General features: G+C 38.7%; 1 protein-coding gene across 1 annotated transcript in view; it reads left to right on the top strand.

The window, feature by feature from the left end:
* LOC124605415 (activating transcription factor of chaperone) overlaps positions 1-17274 on the top strand; it is a 48495-nt gene that overhangs the window by 12857 nt on the left and 18364 nt on the right. The window contains exon 2 of the mRNA XM_047137066.1: positions 7859-8209. Coding sequence (XP_046993022.1) covers positions 7969-8209 — 241 coding nt within the window. The 5' untranslated portion in view covers positions 7859-7968. The remainder of the gene's footprint in view (positions 1-7858; positions 8210-17274) is intronic.

Here is a 17274-nt window from a genome sequence, read left to right as displayed (position 1 = left end):
ATAATTTGATGCTAAATCACAGTAAGACTCAGTTTTTACAGTTTCTAACCCACAATTCAACAAGAACTGACATTTTAATCAGACAGAATGGGCATGTTATAAGCGAGACGGAACAGTTCAAATTCCTAGGCGTACGGATAGATAGTAAGCTGTTGTGGAAAGCCCATGTTCAGGATCTTGTTCAGAAACTAAATGCCGCTTTATTTACCATTAGAACAGTATCTGAAATAAGTGACATTTCAACACGAAAAGTAGTATACTTCGCATATTTTCATACGCTTATGTCATATGGTATTATTTTTTGGGGTAATTCTTCTGATTCAAAAAGGGTATTTTTGGCTCAAAAACGGGCTGTTCGAGCTATGTATGGTGTAAGTTCGAAAACCTCTTGTCGACCCCTATTCAATAGTCTGGGAATTTTGACATTGCCCTCACAGTATGTATTTTCTTTAATGTCGTTTGTTGTTAGCAATATTAGCTTATTCCCAAGAGTTAGCAGCTTTCACTCAGTTAATACTAGGCAGAAATCAAATCTGCATGTGGAATGCACTTCCTTGACTCTTGTGCAGAAAGGAGTGCAGTATTCTGCTGCATCCATTTTCAATAAGCTACCACAAGAACTCAAAAATCTTAGCAGTAGCCCAAACACTTTTAAGTCTAAACTGAAGAGTTTCCTCATGGCTCACGCCTTCTATTCTGTCGAGGAGCTCCTGGAAGAGATAAAAAATTAAGCAAATTCCAATGTTACATTCTTGATTTTCTTTATTTAAACTAACGACTTGTCGCCTGAATATGTTTCTTATATTTCATTTTATCTGTTTCTACAATCGTGTTATAATTTCATGTATTGACTCGTTCCATGACCATGGAGACTTCTCCTAAATGTGGTCCCACGGAACAATAAATAAATAAATAAATAAAATAAATAAGTTGGCTATATAGTGTGTTATCACTGGTTTTTAAGGGAGTCATCATTCCTCTGTTGAAAAAGGCAATCGATGAAAATGTGGAAATTACAGAGGCATCATGCTGCTGTCACACACCCCGAAGCTGTTAGAAAAGATCATAGAAATTAGCCTTAAAAAGATAGTAGAACCTTTGCTTGAGGAAGAACAACATGGGTCCTGGAAAGACCGAGGTACTATTGATCTAATTTTTACAATAAGAATGCTGACAGAATTGTACTGGGAATATGGAAAAAATCTTGATTGGATTTGTAGACACCGGAAAAGTGCATGAGAGTGTTCCTTTAAACAAAATATGGAAATGTTTGGAAGAACTATAGGTGCCAAAGTACCTAATTGATAAACTCAAGATGCTGTACAAAAAGTATTACAGCTGTGTCTAGATAGGCAACGGATGATCAAAATGGTTTGAAACAAGAGAGGTTTCCAACAATGAAGTGGCCTGTCACTGCTCCCGTTTGTAATAGTAATGGAAAAGATCATAAAATCCATAAAGAAAATAGGTGATGAATCAAATTCCCTGGTATTTGCAGATAATTTGATAGTACGGGCAGAAGCTGAAGCATGGAGGAAACTTAATGATTGGAACAACATATTCAGAAATTTCTGACTAAAAATAAGTAAAACAAAGACAGTAGAAACAACCCTCGATAGTCAAGGAACGACGGCAGGTGTGTTTCTGGAAGGAGTCAAAGTAGAATCTGTTTCCCATTTCAAGTACCTAGGAAGCATGATCTCAAGAGGCAACTCCAGTAAGCAGGAAGTACTCAGCAAGACACAGAAAGCATCCAATTTTTTCGGTCAAAACAGAAATCTTCTTCTGAAAAAGAAAAGTGACGACGTACTACACATATTTCATACCAGTCCTAACATATGGTGCAGAAACATGTACCCTACTAAGTAAAGACCTTAGTAGAATTCAGGCAAAAGAAATGAGATTAATTAGCACTGTGAACCAAACAACTAGAAAGGACACAATCAGGAATGAGGTGAATAGAAAAATAGCTGGTATTAAGGTTCATGTCAGCAGTGTCATAAAGAAACGCAGGCTTCAGCAGTATGGGCAAATAATGAGAATGAACAGCGAAGGACCTGCCAAAAGGTATTTCAACGCAAACCTCATAGACCACAGGGAAGACCCTGAAAACGCTGGATAGAGACTGTAAGATAAGATGTGGAGGAGGAAGCTGTCCTGGAATAGATGATGTATGAAGGCAGAAGGCAATGGCAAGCGCTTGTACACAACACCCGGGAAACTGGAATTGGAAAATGATGATGATGGTGTGAAATTCTAAGTACGTGCAAGGCATGACTCTGTAAAACACACTACAGAACAAGATACGAGTCTCGTCTGAATTATTACTATAATTGAATTAAAATAACTTTGTGATTGACATGTCAGTTTTGGGTAGTGGAGTTGCCGTCTCGTACACAACATGCCAATTCGTCATCTGATCAACAGTTGTGTGCACACCAGAAATTTGCTTACCGAATTTTGTCGCTGTCTTTGTTGGTGGTGGGGAGAGCAGTCGTGGTGGCTGCAGCAGTGATGTATGTATGTGGGTCTCCTTCCCTTCCCATCCTGCCATGTGTAGACAACCGCAATTGGTCCACTACCATTCAACCTACTGCACATGACCCACAAAGTTACTGTAATTGAAGTGTAATGGTGCTTTTATGCTACAACCACTTGTAAAGGTGGGTTGTGTAAACCTCTAGCTTTGGTGCAGATAGTTACAGGAGTGCCATTAATTTCTGAGGAGTTAATTGCTTAAGCAGTATCCTTTCTGGTTGTAGAGGCAATACAGACTGATCTATGGGATTATTTTGTTTTGTTACTGATACTGATTCTGATTTTATATCATCAACTGTGCCATTTGAAAAGTAAATTACCGTTGAAAATATATGGGAAAATTGTATAAAATATGCAGCATTCTATTTAGATATATCATTCGTGTTGATTTAAATTGTAAAATGGTACGCTTGCATCTAGGTGAATTTAATTTACTTTTGTGTAATGGCTTCAAAGGAGTCCAGCACCAGTTCACGATAATGTTTCACAAGGTACGTTGACTTTATTTATCTACAAGCTACGAACATTAATTATGAATCGATGATTACACCGTAACATGCTTCTCTAAGTCGTAAAGTGTGTATAAGCATTACAAAGAAAGCTGCGCATTTCAGTATTGGAGATGGTATTCTGATGTAACAGCAGTTAACATATCTGGTTCATAATAGTTATGCAGATCAATACCAACATTTGCCAAGCAGGGCTCTGTATTATATTTGAAAAACACCGGTGTAATCAATCAAATATTAAGCGAGCAAAATAAGACGAACAGCAGCTGTTTTGTCTGAGGATTCTACAGCTTTCTGTGTAATTTACTCAGTTTAAATTTATCTGTTTTGTGCATGAACATACAGCAGTATAGTGATATTTTATTGTTGGATTAAGTTCCAATAATTTGCTTCTCTTTTGTTAATGCAGGTGTATACTCCGATTTGTTCCACACCACCGCAGTTTCTTCCTCTTGTTCTATGAAACACTATGTGTGAGTGCATGGGTTAGGATTACATCTGAAATTATACTGATAGTGTATGATTTGGCCCAAATGTCTTAATGTATGTGTAGTGTATGCCTATCTTTTAATGTAATATAAGAATGGTAAACAGTAAAATGTTGGGTGTCTGTATGTACCAGTTCATCAATCCATTTCACTGATCACTGTTAGCTCTGAGATGTAGACCATAGAAGCAGACCAAAGTTAATTTATTGTTGCTTGATTGAGGGAGACATAAAATATTTAGTTTTATTAAAATAAATGCCACTTACAATTCTCATAAGTGAGTTTAATAAAATATTTAATGTTGTAGTTATGTTGAAGATTTTTACAATAAAAGTCTAAGAATAGGGCTGTGGCTACCTACGTGTTTCACGCAGCAGTGTTGTTAGTGCTTACTGTGAGATGCCGTGGGAAAGAGAAGGGTGTGTCAGCTACTTGTTCTGTGCAGCCAGTGTGAGAGCATCAGACAGATGATGTGTTTTGAAGCAGGAGACAAAGAAATATCACCACCTTCTCATGTAAATGTACCACAACCTCAGAAATAACAACACATGCAGAAGAAATGATCAAATATTTATGTTGACTTCGATTATAAATTTAATTGCTCTTTGTTTCATTCACAGCAATTTAAAGTGTGCCATTATCTCCCAACATGACAACAGGCTCATAATTCGTAGTGTGTCCAGAAAGAAAACGTGAAATATTTGATAAAACAGTGTGTATTAATGTAATTACTGCTCATTTCACTTGCAGCAGTCTAAGCTGTTTTATGAACTCCCAGTCTAACCACACATTCATAATTTGTGACATGTTCGGGAAAAACAAATGAAATATTTGTGACGACGAATATTATTAATTTAATGTTTTCGAGTCAAACTGTCACATTTCAACCTAACTGCTTTCTCGTAATTAGTAATGTAATTACAGAAACAGTCAAATATTTGTGGAAACATATTGCCAATAGAATTGCTGCTTATGGTCGGAATGAGAATTGTGAACAGAAAAATGCAAAAATTAAACTGAAAGAAATTTTATTCATGTGAACTGTAGATCAAAGCAACAGCACACAAAAAACATAAAAATAGATCTGAGTCATTTTGGTTCTGCTTCTTCCACATGTGTTTGAACAAGAAGCTTTAAAAATGTCTTCCAATTCCTTGTGCTGCACAAGGACCATTTAATGGCAACTAATATGCCCTCTGTGGTATGAGTATGTGCTCCTGTCACTGCATTCTTAAAAGTCAATTTGTTGTTGACAGTGAGGTGCTTAAAATCCTTATTTTTCAGGCACTTACTCATTGAAAAAAAGTCAGAAATTATTGTTCTGTCTAATGATTTCCAGCTCAGCAGCTTTTGACCACACGGCACAACACGAAAGGAACTTTGGTAAGATCCTCTGTGTATGCCTCCTAACACTCGGCAACCTTTCTGTGTGTCCCCCATCCCGAACTTTTTTTTGCCAGACTGAGACTTGTAAATCTCAACCTTGTTCACCACCAAGTTTGTCATTCTGCCTCAGGCACATTTCAACAAGGCACATTTCAACACAAACATCCCCATAAATTGTCTCCACTCAACAAAGTTTGCTTAACCAACTCCAGTTAGTGGAATATAAACCTGGATCTGCAGTTACACATAACACAAATATGTCAGCTGCAGAATTGTACTAATTTTTGTTTCCTGTAAACCAGGACTACTTCCAGATGGAACACTTCATAAAGTGGCTACTTCTGTTGCATATCCACATTACACCATTGATAGTGGCTATAGACTCTTTTTAGAGCTATTTTTCCACATTTCTTCCACAATGATACTATGAGACATACACCACTGCATCATGTCGCCATGGAGCACCAAGTTACTGACCTCATTCAACTCCCAGCCATAATCAGAAGAGATACAGGAACAAAACTACAAATAAACAATGAAAAGTGAAAGAGAGAATGGTTTCAATTTTGGTGTAAGAAATACATTTCCTCTTTCTTTCATCTCTGATTGGGTATGTGGAAGTATCATCCAGTTGGCTGCATGAAATGGATGCATTACCAACTTATGAGCAGCAGCTAAAACACTGCCATAACTGCCACTGGCCCTGATCTAGACTTCCGCAGATTTTCACAGAAAATATGTGTCATGATGGTGTAGAATTTATTTGTAGCTGTTAATGAATGAGTTATATATTTGAGTGCTCAGCATCCTAATGTTAAATATGTGCAATGTGCAAAATGGCGCACAGGTCACTGAGGAAAAAGTCATTCACTGGGTGCAAGCTGACTTTATTATTCCAGTATTACACATATCGGACATTGCCATCTCGTATCAACAGAAAACAATATAAAAATACATAGCTATATATAAAATAAAAATGAGTTACAAAACCAAGATAGTGGACACTCAAAAAATAAATTATGTCATTAGAAGAAATATTCCTATATGAAAGTTGTATGTTATAGTAGTAACAATCATAAAGAGACAGATAAAAGGTTCCAGAATGAGATTTTCACTCTGCAGCGGAGTGTGCTGATATGAAACTTCCTGGCAGATTAAAACTGTGTGCCCGACCGAGACTCGAACTCGGGACCTTTGCCTTTCGCGGGCAAGTGCTCTACCATCTGAGCTACCGAAGCACGACTCACGCCCGGTACTCACAGCTTTACTTCTGCCAGTACCTCGTCTCCTACCTTCCAAACTTTACAGAAGCTCTCCTGCGAACCTTGCAGAACTAGCACTCCTGAAAGAAAGGATATTGCGGAGACATGGCTTAGCCACAGCCTGGGGGATGTTTCCAGAATGAGATTTTCACTCTGCAGAGTGAAAATCTCATTCTGGAAACATCCCCCAGGCTGTGGCTAAGCCATGTCTCCGCAATATCCTTTCTTTCAGGAGTGCTAGTTCTGCAAGGTTCGCAGGAGAGCTTCTGTAAAGTTTGGAAGGTAGGAGACGAGGTACTGGCAGAAGTAAAGCTGTGAGTACCGGGCGTGAGTCGTGCTTCGGTAGCTCAGATGGTAGAGCACTTGCCCGCGAAAGGCAAAGGTCCCGAGTTCGAGTCTCGGTCGGGCACACAGTTTTAATCTGCCAGGAAGTTAGATAAAAGGTTGATGGTTGCTGTAATAATTTACAGATTTTCAACACCAGGTGGCGTCGATGTGGTGAGAGTGGTACTATATAATGCCAAACTGTAAACTACATAGAATTCACAAAAATGATCGAATATGATAACAGATGATAAGTAACAAGCAATATAATACAGGGTAACTGGAAAAGTACAATTCATAACCTATTCCAAATAGAACGTAACATCAACAGATGCCAATGTGGGTATATTAATCAACAGGTGGAAAATAAAGACAATAATGCAATAATTTGTAAGTATTACTCAAGAACGTTATGGGCACTGCAGCACTATCTGAGCAGTGCAAACCAGTGATGACATGCATATGTACAAAAGGTACAAAAGAGTCAATGAATATGAACAGGATATAGGAGCCTTATAATAGTAATTTTTTGCATGAAAGTAACATACATGAAGTATATTGGAATATTATAATAAAAACATTATTTTCATAGAAACATTATACAAAGAAAATAGAAAGTGCCGCATTGCTGCCCAGCATTGCAAACAGGAAATAGTCAGTACATACGTAGGAGATGTTAAAAGAATCAAAACAATGCTTTAAAACAGATCCTTGCGAAAAGAATAAAATCACCATTAGGAATATTCCAATTATGAAGAATAAAAGCATCATGAAAAGAAGTAAAACAGATACAAAAGGATTTGTTTCTAATTTTTTTTAAATATGTACAAAATAAAATAAGTTGTTGTTCAATCACAGGATAGCGCCCTAAAAAGAACTACGAGCTTATTGTGGAAGTGCACAATTAAATTGTAAAAAATGTGAAGAGAGGGGCTTGGGAGGTGGGCAAGGGGAGTGTCAGTTAACAGGGTAACCACTGAAAGGTAGTCACCGACTCATTGTGTACATTCTAAATATACATTAGAAAACAAGGTGGGCGGGGGGTGAGAGAAGTGGAAAAGGAGTAAAACAAAAACAAGGGCTGTGGAATATATATATATATAAAGAAGAGAGAAACATACTATGCTATGTATCCAACAAGTCACTAAAGATCTTAAAGAACCATTTGTCGTTCAAGTTGATTTGCTCGTTCAGGATGTTATGCAGACTATCAGCATTTTGCAGGCTACACATATTTTCCAAAATGGTCGCATACCTCCTTTGTGACTTCATGTTGCAGCTATGCTCCTAATATTAAAGTTAGCAAATAATTCAAATAGCAGAAAGTTATAGAAATGCCTTTTGTTTACAGAGCCAATATGGCGTTTTATATTCAACCATCTGTCGTCCAATCGACAAAGGACGCATTTTACGGACCAAGCAGCGGATCAGGTGTAATTGCCCAATACATATCGCAAGAAAATGGAGAACACAATGTCATTGTACAGTCTCGATTGGGAGTTGAAGCAGGAGCCCCTGTGGAAGCAGGAGCCCTGTTCGCCATCGTATGTCACCCTTGATGGCAATGACGAGTGCTGGCTGCCCAATGATGATTTAGCAAATACACAAGAAGAGCCTTTCCATCAAAAACCACTTTCACGTGGGGAGGTTGCGGCTAAATTACTAGAAGACCTAGAAGATCTCACTGAGTGGATCAAGTGTGGTGAGTCATTTTCAACATCTTTAGACCAAGCATTTTGGCTAATTTTCAAATAAAATGTTATCAATAAAGTTTTAAAATGTATTACTTCTGCTAAAAAGACATTGTGAATGTTAGTTATTACAGGAAGCATTGACTTGTTTTTGGAACTCGTTCTTCAGTGTGTTTTTCTTCGTGAGATAAACTAGATTTCAGCTGTTAAGGCTTCTTGTGTGTGGAAAAACCACATTTCACTCACCTGAGTGAAAATACGAGGGCAGTTCAATAAGTAATGCAACACATTTTTTTTCTGAAACAGGGGTTGTTTTATTCAGCATTGAAATACACGAGGTTATTCCCCAATCTTTTAGCTACACAACATTATTTTTCAACGTAATCTCCATTCAATGCTACGGCCTTACGCCACCTTGAAATGAGGGCCTGTATGCCTGCACGGTACCATTCCACTGGTCGATGTCGGAGCCAACGTCGTACTGCATCAACAACTTCTTCATCATCTGCGTAGTGCCTACCACGGATTGCGTCCTTCATTGGGCCAAACATGTGGAAATTCGACGGTGCGAGATCGGGGCTGTAGGGTGCATGAGGAAGAACAGTCCACTGAAGTTTTGTGAGCTCCTCTCGGGTGCGATGATTTGTGTGAGGTCTTGCGTTGTCATGAAGAAGGAGAAGTTCGTTCAGATTTTTGTGCCTACGAACACGCTGAAGTCGTTTCTTCAATTTCTGAAGAGTAGCACAATACACTTCAGAGTTGATCGTTTGACCATGGGGAAGGACATCGAACAGAATAACCCCTTCAGCGTCCCAGAAGACTGTAACCATGACTTTACCGGCTGAGGGTATGGCTTTAAACTTTTTCTTGGTAGGGGAGTGGGTGTGGCACCACTTCATTGATTGCCGTTTTGTTTCAGGTTCAAAGTGATGAACCCATGTTTCATTGCCTGTAACAATCTTTGACAAGAAATTGTCACCCTCAGCCACATGACGAGCAAGCAATTCCGCACAGATGGTTCTCCTTTGCTCTTTATGGTGTTCGGTTAGACAACGAGGGACCCAGCGGGAACAAACCTTTGAATATCCCAACTGGTGAACAATTGTGACAGCACTACCAACAGAGATGTCAAGTTGAGCACTGAGTTGTTTGATGGTGATCCGTCGATCATCTCGAACGAGTGTGTTCGCACGCTCCGCCATTGCAGGAGTCACAGCTGTGCACGGCCGGCCCGCACGCGGGAGATCAGACAGTCTTGCTTGACCTTGCGGCGATGATGACACACGCTTTGCCCAACGACTCACCATGCTTTTGTCCACTGCCAGATCACCGTAGACATTCTGCAAGCGCCTATGAATATCTGAGATGCCCTGGTTTTCCGCCAAAAGAAACTCGATCACTGCCCGTTGTTTGCAACGCACATCCGTTACAGACTCCATTTTAACAGCTCCGTACAGCGCTGCTACCCGTCGGAAGTCAATGAAACTATACGAGACGAAGCGGGAATGTTTGAAAATATTCCACAAGAAATTTCCGGTTTTTCAACCAAAATTGGCCGAGAAAAAAAATGTGTTGCATTACTTATTGAACTGCCCTCGTAGCAGGTAGTAAGTTTGTCTTCCTACTGCATCACAACCAGTTTTGGTATTACTGGATATTCCTTTTTCTGTTAGCATGGTGTGCTGTGGCCCTGATCTAGACTTCAGCAAATTTTTATAGATAAATATGACTCATGATTGCAGAGAATTTATGTGTAGGTGTTAATAAATAAGTTAAGTGAGATGATAGCTGTGTAATGTGATCAGACGTGTTTTTTTTTAATTAAGTACAGTTTTGAAATTAAAAAAAGACGTGCTAAGATACCTCAGTAATTTTATTTTTACATGAAAGCCTGTACCTAAATCTACACATTGGCGCCATTACAGTCTGATTCTTCCATGTTTACTTGTTTACGTTGTGTACTGAGTGTTTAAGATGCCTCCGATAATCGTGAGTCCTGCCAACTGTGAAGTACGTGCTGTTGCAAGATTTCTTAGTGCTAAAGGCCTAAAAGCGGTCAATATTCATCGTGAGATCTGTGCAGTTTACGGAAAAAACATTATGTGTGATGGAATGGTAATGAAGTGGGTGAGAGCATTTAAAGGTGGCCGCACAAATGTTCATGATGAACAATGGAGTGGGCATCCTTCAGTCATTAATGAAAGTTTGGTGCAGGAAGTGGACAATAAGGTGAGAGAAAAGACGCTTTTACGATTTCCTCCTTGCGGGATGACTTTCCTAATGTTTCTCGTAGTGTTTTGTATGGCATTGTGACCGAGCACTTGAATTACCAAAAATTGGAGCACATTGGGTACCGAAAATGATGACGGATGTGCACAAAACCAAACATTTAGGCAATGCATTGACTTTCCTTGAGCGGTACCACGACGGCGGTGATGATTTCTTAAGCCAAATTGTTATGGGCGATGAAACATGTGGCCTACGTCACACCAGAATCAAAGCAACAGTCCATGGAAGTTGAGCAAGGGCATTGTTTTGCTGCAAGACAATGCCCGTCCACATGTGGCGAATCAGACCAAAGATCTCATCACATCTTTTCGATGGGAAACTCTAGATCGTCCTCCGTACAGCCCTGATCTTGTGCCCAGTGACTACCATCTGTTCCTGCACTTGAAGAAACACTTGGGCGGTCAGCATCTTAAAGACGATGACAAAGTCAAAACAGTGGTGATGCAGTGGTTAACAAGTCAGGTGGCAGACTTCTATGAGGAGGGTATGCAAAAACTGGTACGACATTACGAGAAGTGCCTCAATATTGACGGAAATTATGTAGAAAAGTATATTAGGGTACAGGCTTTCATGTAAAAATAAAATTACTGAGATATTTAGCACGTCCTTTTTTAATTTCAAAATGGTACTTACTAAAAAAAAAAACCACCTCATATGTACAATAAGAGGCAGAGAATATATTTTGTTGTGTGCTAAATGGGTAAATAGCCTCACAATACCTACACTAATACCAATGCTAAATCAATCTGAAATACGCCACTGCAGACACATCTAGCAAAATGACACTATTGGCTGGGAGTGCATTGTACATTGTGCCACCACATGCTTCTGTCGCTTTAAAAGTTGGAAATGGCATCTTTCCAGAAATAACAATATATGTCACTTGTGTTTTACTGGCGTCTCGACTTTCTATGCCTCATCACATTCTGTGTGGTAATTATCTTTTCATGTTGCTGCAAATGTACTTCTGATTATTTTCAGAAATGTTGGTTCAAAAGGAAAATTTGAAATGGAGATTTTAGTGATTTGCCAACATTTTGCATATTCAGGTACAGGGCTTTTTTTGTGATTTGGAGTGAAAATATTTTGTAAAAGCGAGACAGTGGACTGTGCCTACTTGTCAGTTTACATCTTCTTCCAGTTAATTAGTTTTTTGATGTTGTTTAAAATCAATGAATTGGAAATTATGTTTGATTTATCAGTTCTCTCTCTTCAGCAGTTACACTATTGATTGATTGTCTTACAATTCAAGCATTGTGGTATTTTGTTTCATTATAGTGTGCCTGGTAAAAACAGACACAGTTTGTTCATTTCAAAACATGGTGCTTTTCATTTGTTCTAGAAATGTGAAACTTGTTCTGGTTTTAATTTGATAACAGGTTAGAATACTGGATATATCAGTAATAAACCACCAAACTACCTGTACATAAAACAATGACTTTTGTTTTGAAGAGGCCTCATGAAATTTTTTGTATATTTAACAATACCTGAATATTTAAATTACAAATTGTGTTACTGATACAGTTGACATGCTATTTCTCTAGATTTACAATAAATTTCAACATGCCTTGTTGCAAAACTTTTGTCAGTTACATGTTACCTAGATCATGCAGGCCCATTACAGATATTGTCTTCATTTGAAAATGTAGTTCTGTTTCTTCCTTCTGCTATGTAATGTCAGCTTCCGAGCCATCCATGGTACTAGGCACACGGTATGTTTAAATCATTTCGTTATGAATTCACTTGTAGTAGTATTCTGTACTATAAGGACTTACCATCACTTGCATCTTCTTTATGTGGTGGGGAAGCTCTCATTGCATTTCTCTTGCATGTACCACTCAATATAAATCTGATTCGTAACACCTTTGCTTCTTAGGTACTCTGAAATTTTTTTTCATTTAGACCTGGAAATGGTTGATGTATTTGTTAACTGACACTAGCTGTAGATGATTCTTTCTTAGGCACGGTTATTTGGGGCTTCCGCTACATGAAACATAATGAACGTGAAGTTTGTATGAAGCATTTGTAAACTGCAAACTCGTAGACTTCAGCAAACTCGTGGACTTAGGCAAAGTCTTAGCTGTATCAAAAGCTAAAATTTACTATCCTACATTGAAAGTGAGTAGACTGATTTGTTGCAGTTATGATTGATAGTCACAAAATACAAACACTAATGAACTAGTGATTATGGACATAAATTTGAAATCAATGGCTAATGACCCTTCATCTGCAAATGTAGGACAGCCCTATGTTTCTTTTCTTTAGTGACAAATTTGGAGGCAAGCTTTGTTTCAAGTGCATGTGGTAAATTTCAGAGTATTTCATTATATTGCTATCCCTTCCTAAGATTGTTTCTCGCTGATTCTTCAACTGGTCAGTTAACAGGGACCAGTGATAAACTTGCAGTTGATTATTTCACTCCGTGTGCTTGTTGGACAATCTGTTTCATAGGTACAGAAGCTGCCTTGTTGTGTGTTATAACTTACACCGAACAGTGAACCAAAACCACATCTGCTCATGAAGTTATATTTTTCTCTTGCTTCCTTCAATTTTGTATAAAAATGGGAAAGTCTTGTTTTTGCAATAATTTTATACATGTTTATATTTCTGCAACAATTGACACAACTCACCTGATGTCTGTAAATAATTTAAAGAGTTTAAAGATCATTGAATATCAAGACATTGGCTCTGCTTATGTATATTACATGAGTGTTAGCTGAAATTACTAGTGACTTCATGTACTCTTTTCCACAAATGATTTATGGTTGACTTATTAATTATTGAAACACATTTAAAACTTTTAAGTAACTATGCAAAGGAATTATATGAAGTCAGATGGAGGAAACCTTCCAAAATTTCATGCATTTATGGCTTACACCTGCATCATTCAGCAACGAAGTCAACATGTCTGTCTCTCTAATGGAATTACACAAAAAAAGTGCTGACAGCATGCAAGTTGTAGTAGCGTAGTTGGTAAGGTGACAAAGTGTCGTGGCGAAGAGCGTAGGTTCGTATACCGCTGGATGCGAAAATATTTTTTTTTTTCCTCTTCCTGTTTGCAACACATTCTGAGACTTGATTAATCGTCAAAGTTACGCATTTCTCTGAAATATTCGTTGTAATTTACATGTAAGAGCACACTTTCTGAGTAACGAGTATCTCTGATTTTGTGACTTCCATATGTTAAAGAAATGAAAGTTGAAATTACTGTGCAGGAAACAACTGACAGTGACATGTATACTACTTCTTGTCACAAATAATTCACCATTTTTTCAGAATACGTAGCGATTTCCAAGAGTGTGGTCAGACAGGAATCTAAGAGGACAATGTAAATGACTGCAAATGAAACTAGCAGCAATCATTTTTACACTCCTTTGTCATAAGTATTTATCTGCGATCGAATCCTTAACAACAGTAGACAGAGACGAAAGGTTCCTGCCACAATATTTTCAGCCTATACCACCATATATGAAACATTTTGATTCATAAGATGCACGTTATAAAGTAAAACGAACTTCTATATCTGCACTCGCCACACACTCTCAAAAAAGGCAATTTTTTAAATTTTGTCCTAATGAACCAAATTGTTGATGTATCATATAGGGAAGTAGTCTACTTCATCATTTGGATCTCTAGGAGCGAGCTGTAACCACATTCTATGCATCTTCTTATTGTTTGACACTCTTCTAAACAATTTTTCGGTTTCGTGAAGATGTGTTCTTCCTGTGCAACTAATTAAGGGCAGTTCATTCTCATACACATTTCACTTCATTTATTTGTTGAGTGTCGTCACGAATAAAGGATGCAAAAAGCAGTGGTAATAAACAAACTGCCTTCAATAAGTTGCATAGACGGAACATACCTCCATGAATTTTGAAGCAACTAAGGAACTACAGAAAATTAAAAAATGACGAATTTTTCGGGTGTTTCTATAGATGTATTTGTACAATGTAGTACTACACTCCATTCCTAACGCGTATTCCAAAATGTAAAATCCAAAACAAGATGTCGATGTGAATGAGAATAAAATAACATAATGTGACATTTAAGACAGTTTCCAGAACTGAGTCAACATTCTATTGTTATCATGCTTTCATAGAAGTGCGGGGTCAGCTAAATTTGAACAGTATTACGTACTAAAACCACACTTTTTGGTACTGTGAAGAATGGCATGCCTGTGTCGGCTGCTAGCCGCTTAGAGATCGTGCCGCTTTGGCGCTGCAGTGTGCATGCGCAGATCTGAGGCAGATTGCTTTTCATTCGTTAGTGCAAGGAGAACTGACAACAGCATTTCAGTTTGCTAGGACCATTTGGAATCTCTTTCGAAATGCTTAACAAATAGTGTTGGAGCTCTGTTTTGAAAAAAAAGTCCGTTAGGTGCGCTCGCGTATCGAAACGATCAGTAAAGTGGCGGAAAGATACAGAATATGGCCCCTAGCTAGTAGAGGGGGTGGGGGTGTAGGCAGCCATTGTGCTCCTCAAACAACACCATCACACTCCTGGCCTTGTGACATAGCACACATTATCTTGTTGAAAAATGCCACTGCCATTGGGAAACGTGGTCGTCACGAAGAGGTGTGAGTGGTCTCAACTGATGTACAATGCTCCTTAGACGTCATGGTGACTTGTACGAGCTCCACTAGATCAATGGATGCTCACGTGAATGTTCCCCAGAGCATAATAGAGCTGCTGCTAGCTTTCCTTCATCCCATAGTACAGGTGTTAAGGAGCTGTTCGCCTGGAAGACATTGGATTCGCACCCTCCCATCAGCACGATGAAGAAGGTATCAGGAGTCAGCAGGCCATGCAACATTTTGCTACTGTGCCAACAACCATTGCCAATGGCCACTTGATCATTTCAGTCATAGTCACTAATGTCATGGTGTTAACATTGAGACATGCATGGTTTGTTGGCTGCGGAGATACTTTGTTAAAAGTTTTTGGTGCATTGTGTGTTCAGACACAGTTGTACTCTGCTGATCATTAGTCTGGTAATTCTCCCACAGTTTGCCATCTATCCTTTGTTACCAGTCTGCCCAGCCTAGGATGCTTATGTCCGTAAAGAGGGTGGCCACCGGGTCGCACGACATCTGGTCGTGGTTTCACCATGGTTTCATCATGTGTTGAAGATACCAAAGCACTCCTTGAACACTTGAACACCCATCAAATCGTGTTGTTTCCGAAATGCTGGTCCCTAGCCTCTGGGCCATCACAATCTGCCCATAGTCAAACTCAGATAGATGGCGTGCCTTCCTTATTCTACACGTGGACAGTACATCCACAGATACTACAGGCAACATGCTTGTGTTTGACAAGCTATCATTCCTTGCCAGGTGATGCTGCTATTGCGTGGATGGGTTTATATCGATAGTGGGTCAGTGGTCATAATGTTCTGGCTGGTCAGTGCACTTACTCCAAAAGTGCTGCATGATGGAATGTACTCATTAACACTGCTAGTTATTTCCTTTGCTATCCACTTCCAAATAGACGAGGGAAAAACGACTGTTTATATGCCTCTGTACAAGCCCTAATCTTCCTGATATCATCTTAGTTCTGATGCGAAATGTGTGTTGGCGGCAGTAGAATCGTTCTGCAATCAGCCTCAATGTGGCTGAACTAAGTTGTTTGAAGAGTTCCAAAATGTGATTTTTCTAGTTTAAGTTCTCATCAATCAACACTTGAGAATTTTTAAGTTTCCACCCTGTTACATTTTCCTCGCCATTGTTACACTTATCATTCGTGTAGTACCCCTACATTGTCTCTATTCGAAATTGATGGTGAGACCGTTTGTAGAAAGCCAGTCAGTGATACTTCTAAGAACTTTGTTTACCATTTCCTTTGTTTCTCCGTGTGTGCTTGGATTGATTACAACACTAGTGTCAATGCCGGAAAGAACTAATTCTTCCTGTTGTATATTAGACAAAAGGTCATTTACATATCTGGGGAGCAATTGTGGACCTTAGATTGAACCTTGGGAAACCCCATATGTGATTTTACTTCAGTCAAAATTATGTCCACAGACTGTGTTGGTAGAATTAGTAAGTACAACTTTCTGCATTCTTTTGGTTAAATATGAATTACCCATTGGTTGACCATACCAGCAGTCCCATAAAATAGCAATTTATTTAGGCGAATACTGTGATTCATGCATTCAAATGCCTTAGATAGGTCGCAGTCACAGAAAATACCAGTTGTCACTACTTTTATTATTTAATGCTTGTAAAATGTGGTGAGTGACCATGGAAATGGCATTCTCAGGAGAACAACCCTTCTGAATCTCGAATTGTGATTTGCCGAGGATATTAATTTTTGCTCGGGTAAGATACTGTTCTAGAATACATCACCTTCTCAAAAATCTTGGAAAATGATGTCAGCAGGAAAACAGGTCAGTAGGTATTGATAACTCGTATCACCTTTCTTAAAGAGGGGTTTAACAACAGTATATATTAGTCTCTGTGGCAAAATGCCTGAGTTAGTGATGCATTACACATTTCAGATAAGACTGGGCATTTTATATGGGATCAGATCTCGGGCTTATTGTATGGGAACAGATCAGTGGTACTGTGTTGGAAACACCATCAAAACTAAACGAGCTCTTATTTTTGGGAGAACATATAATTCTCTTAATTTCAGAAGGGGAAGTTGGTGATACATCTACTATATTTAAGACTTTATTATTAAATACCTTTGACTCATCATTTATAGCCCTTCCACACAGTTCAGTAGTGATGGTATCCTGTTTTGCGGCTTTTTGTCCTGTCTCTCATTTCACTACATTCCATATAGC

Source organism: Schistocerca americana, chromosome 3, assembly GCF_021461395.2.
Source record: "Schistocerca americana isolate TAMUIC-IGC-003095 chromosome 3, iqSchAmer2.1, whole genome shotgun sequence".
Lineage (NCBI taxonomy): Eukaryota > Metazoa > Arthropoda > Insecta > Orthoptera > Acrididae > Schistocerca > Schistocerca americana.
Note: the sequence above shows the minus strand (reverse complement) of the source record. Positions and strands in the feature narration are given on the sequence as shown.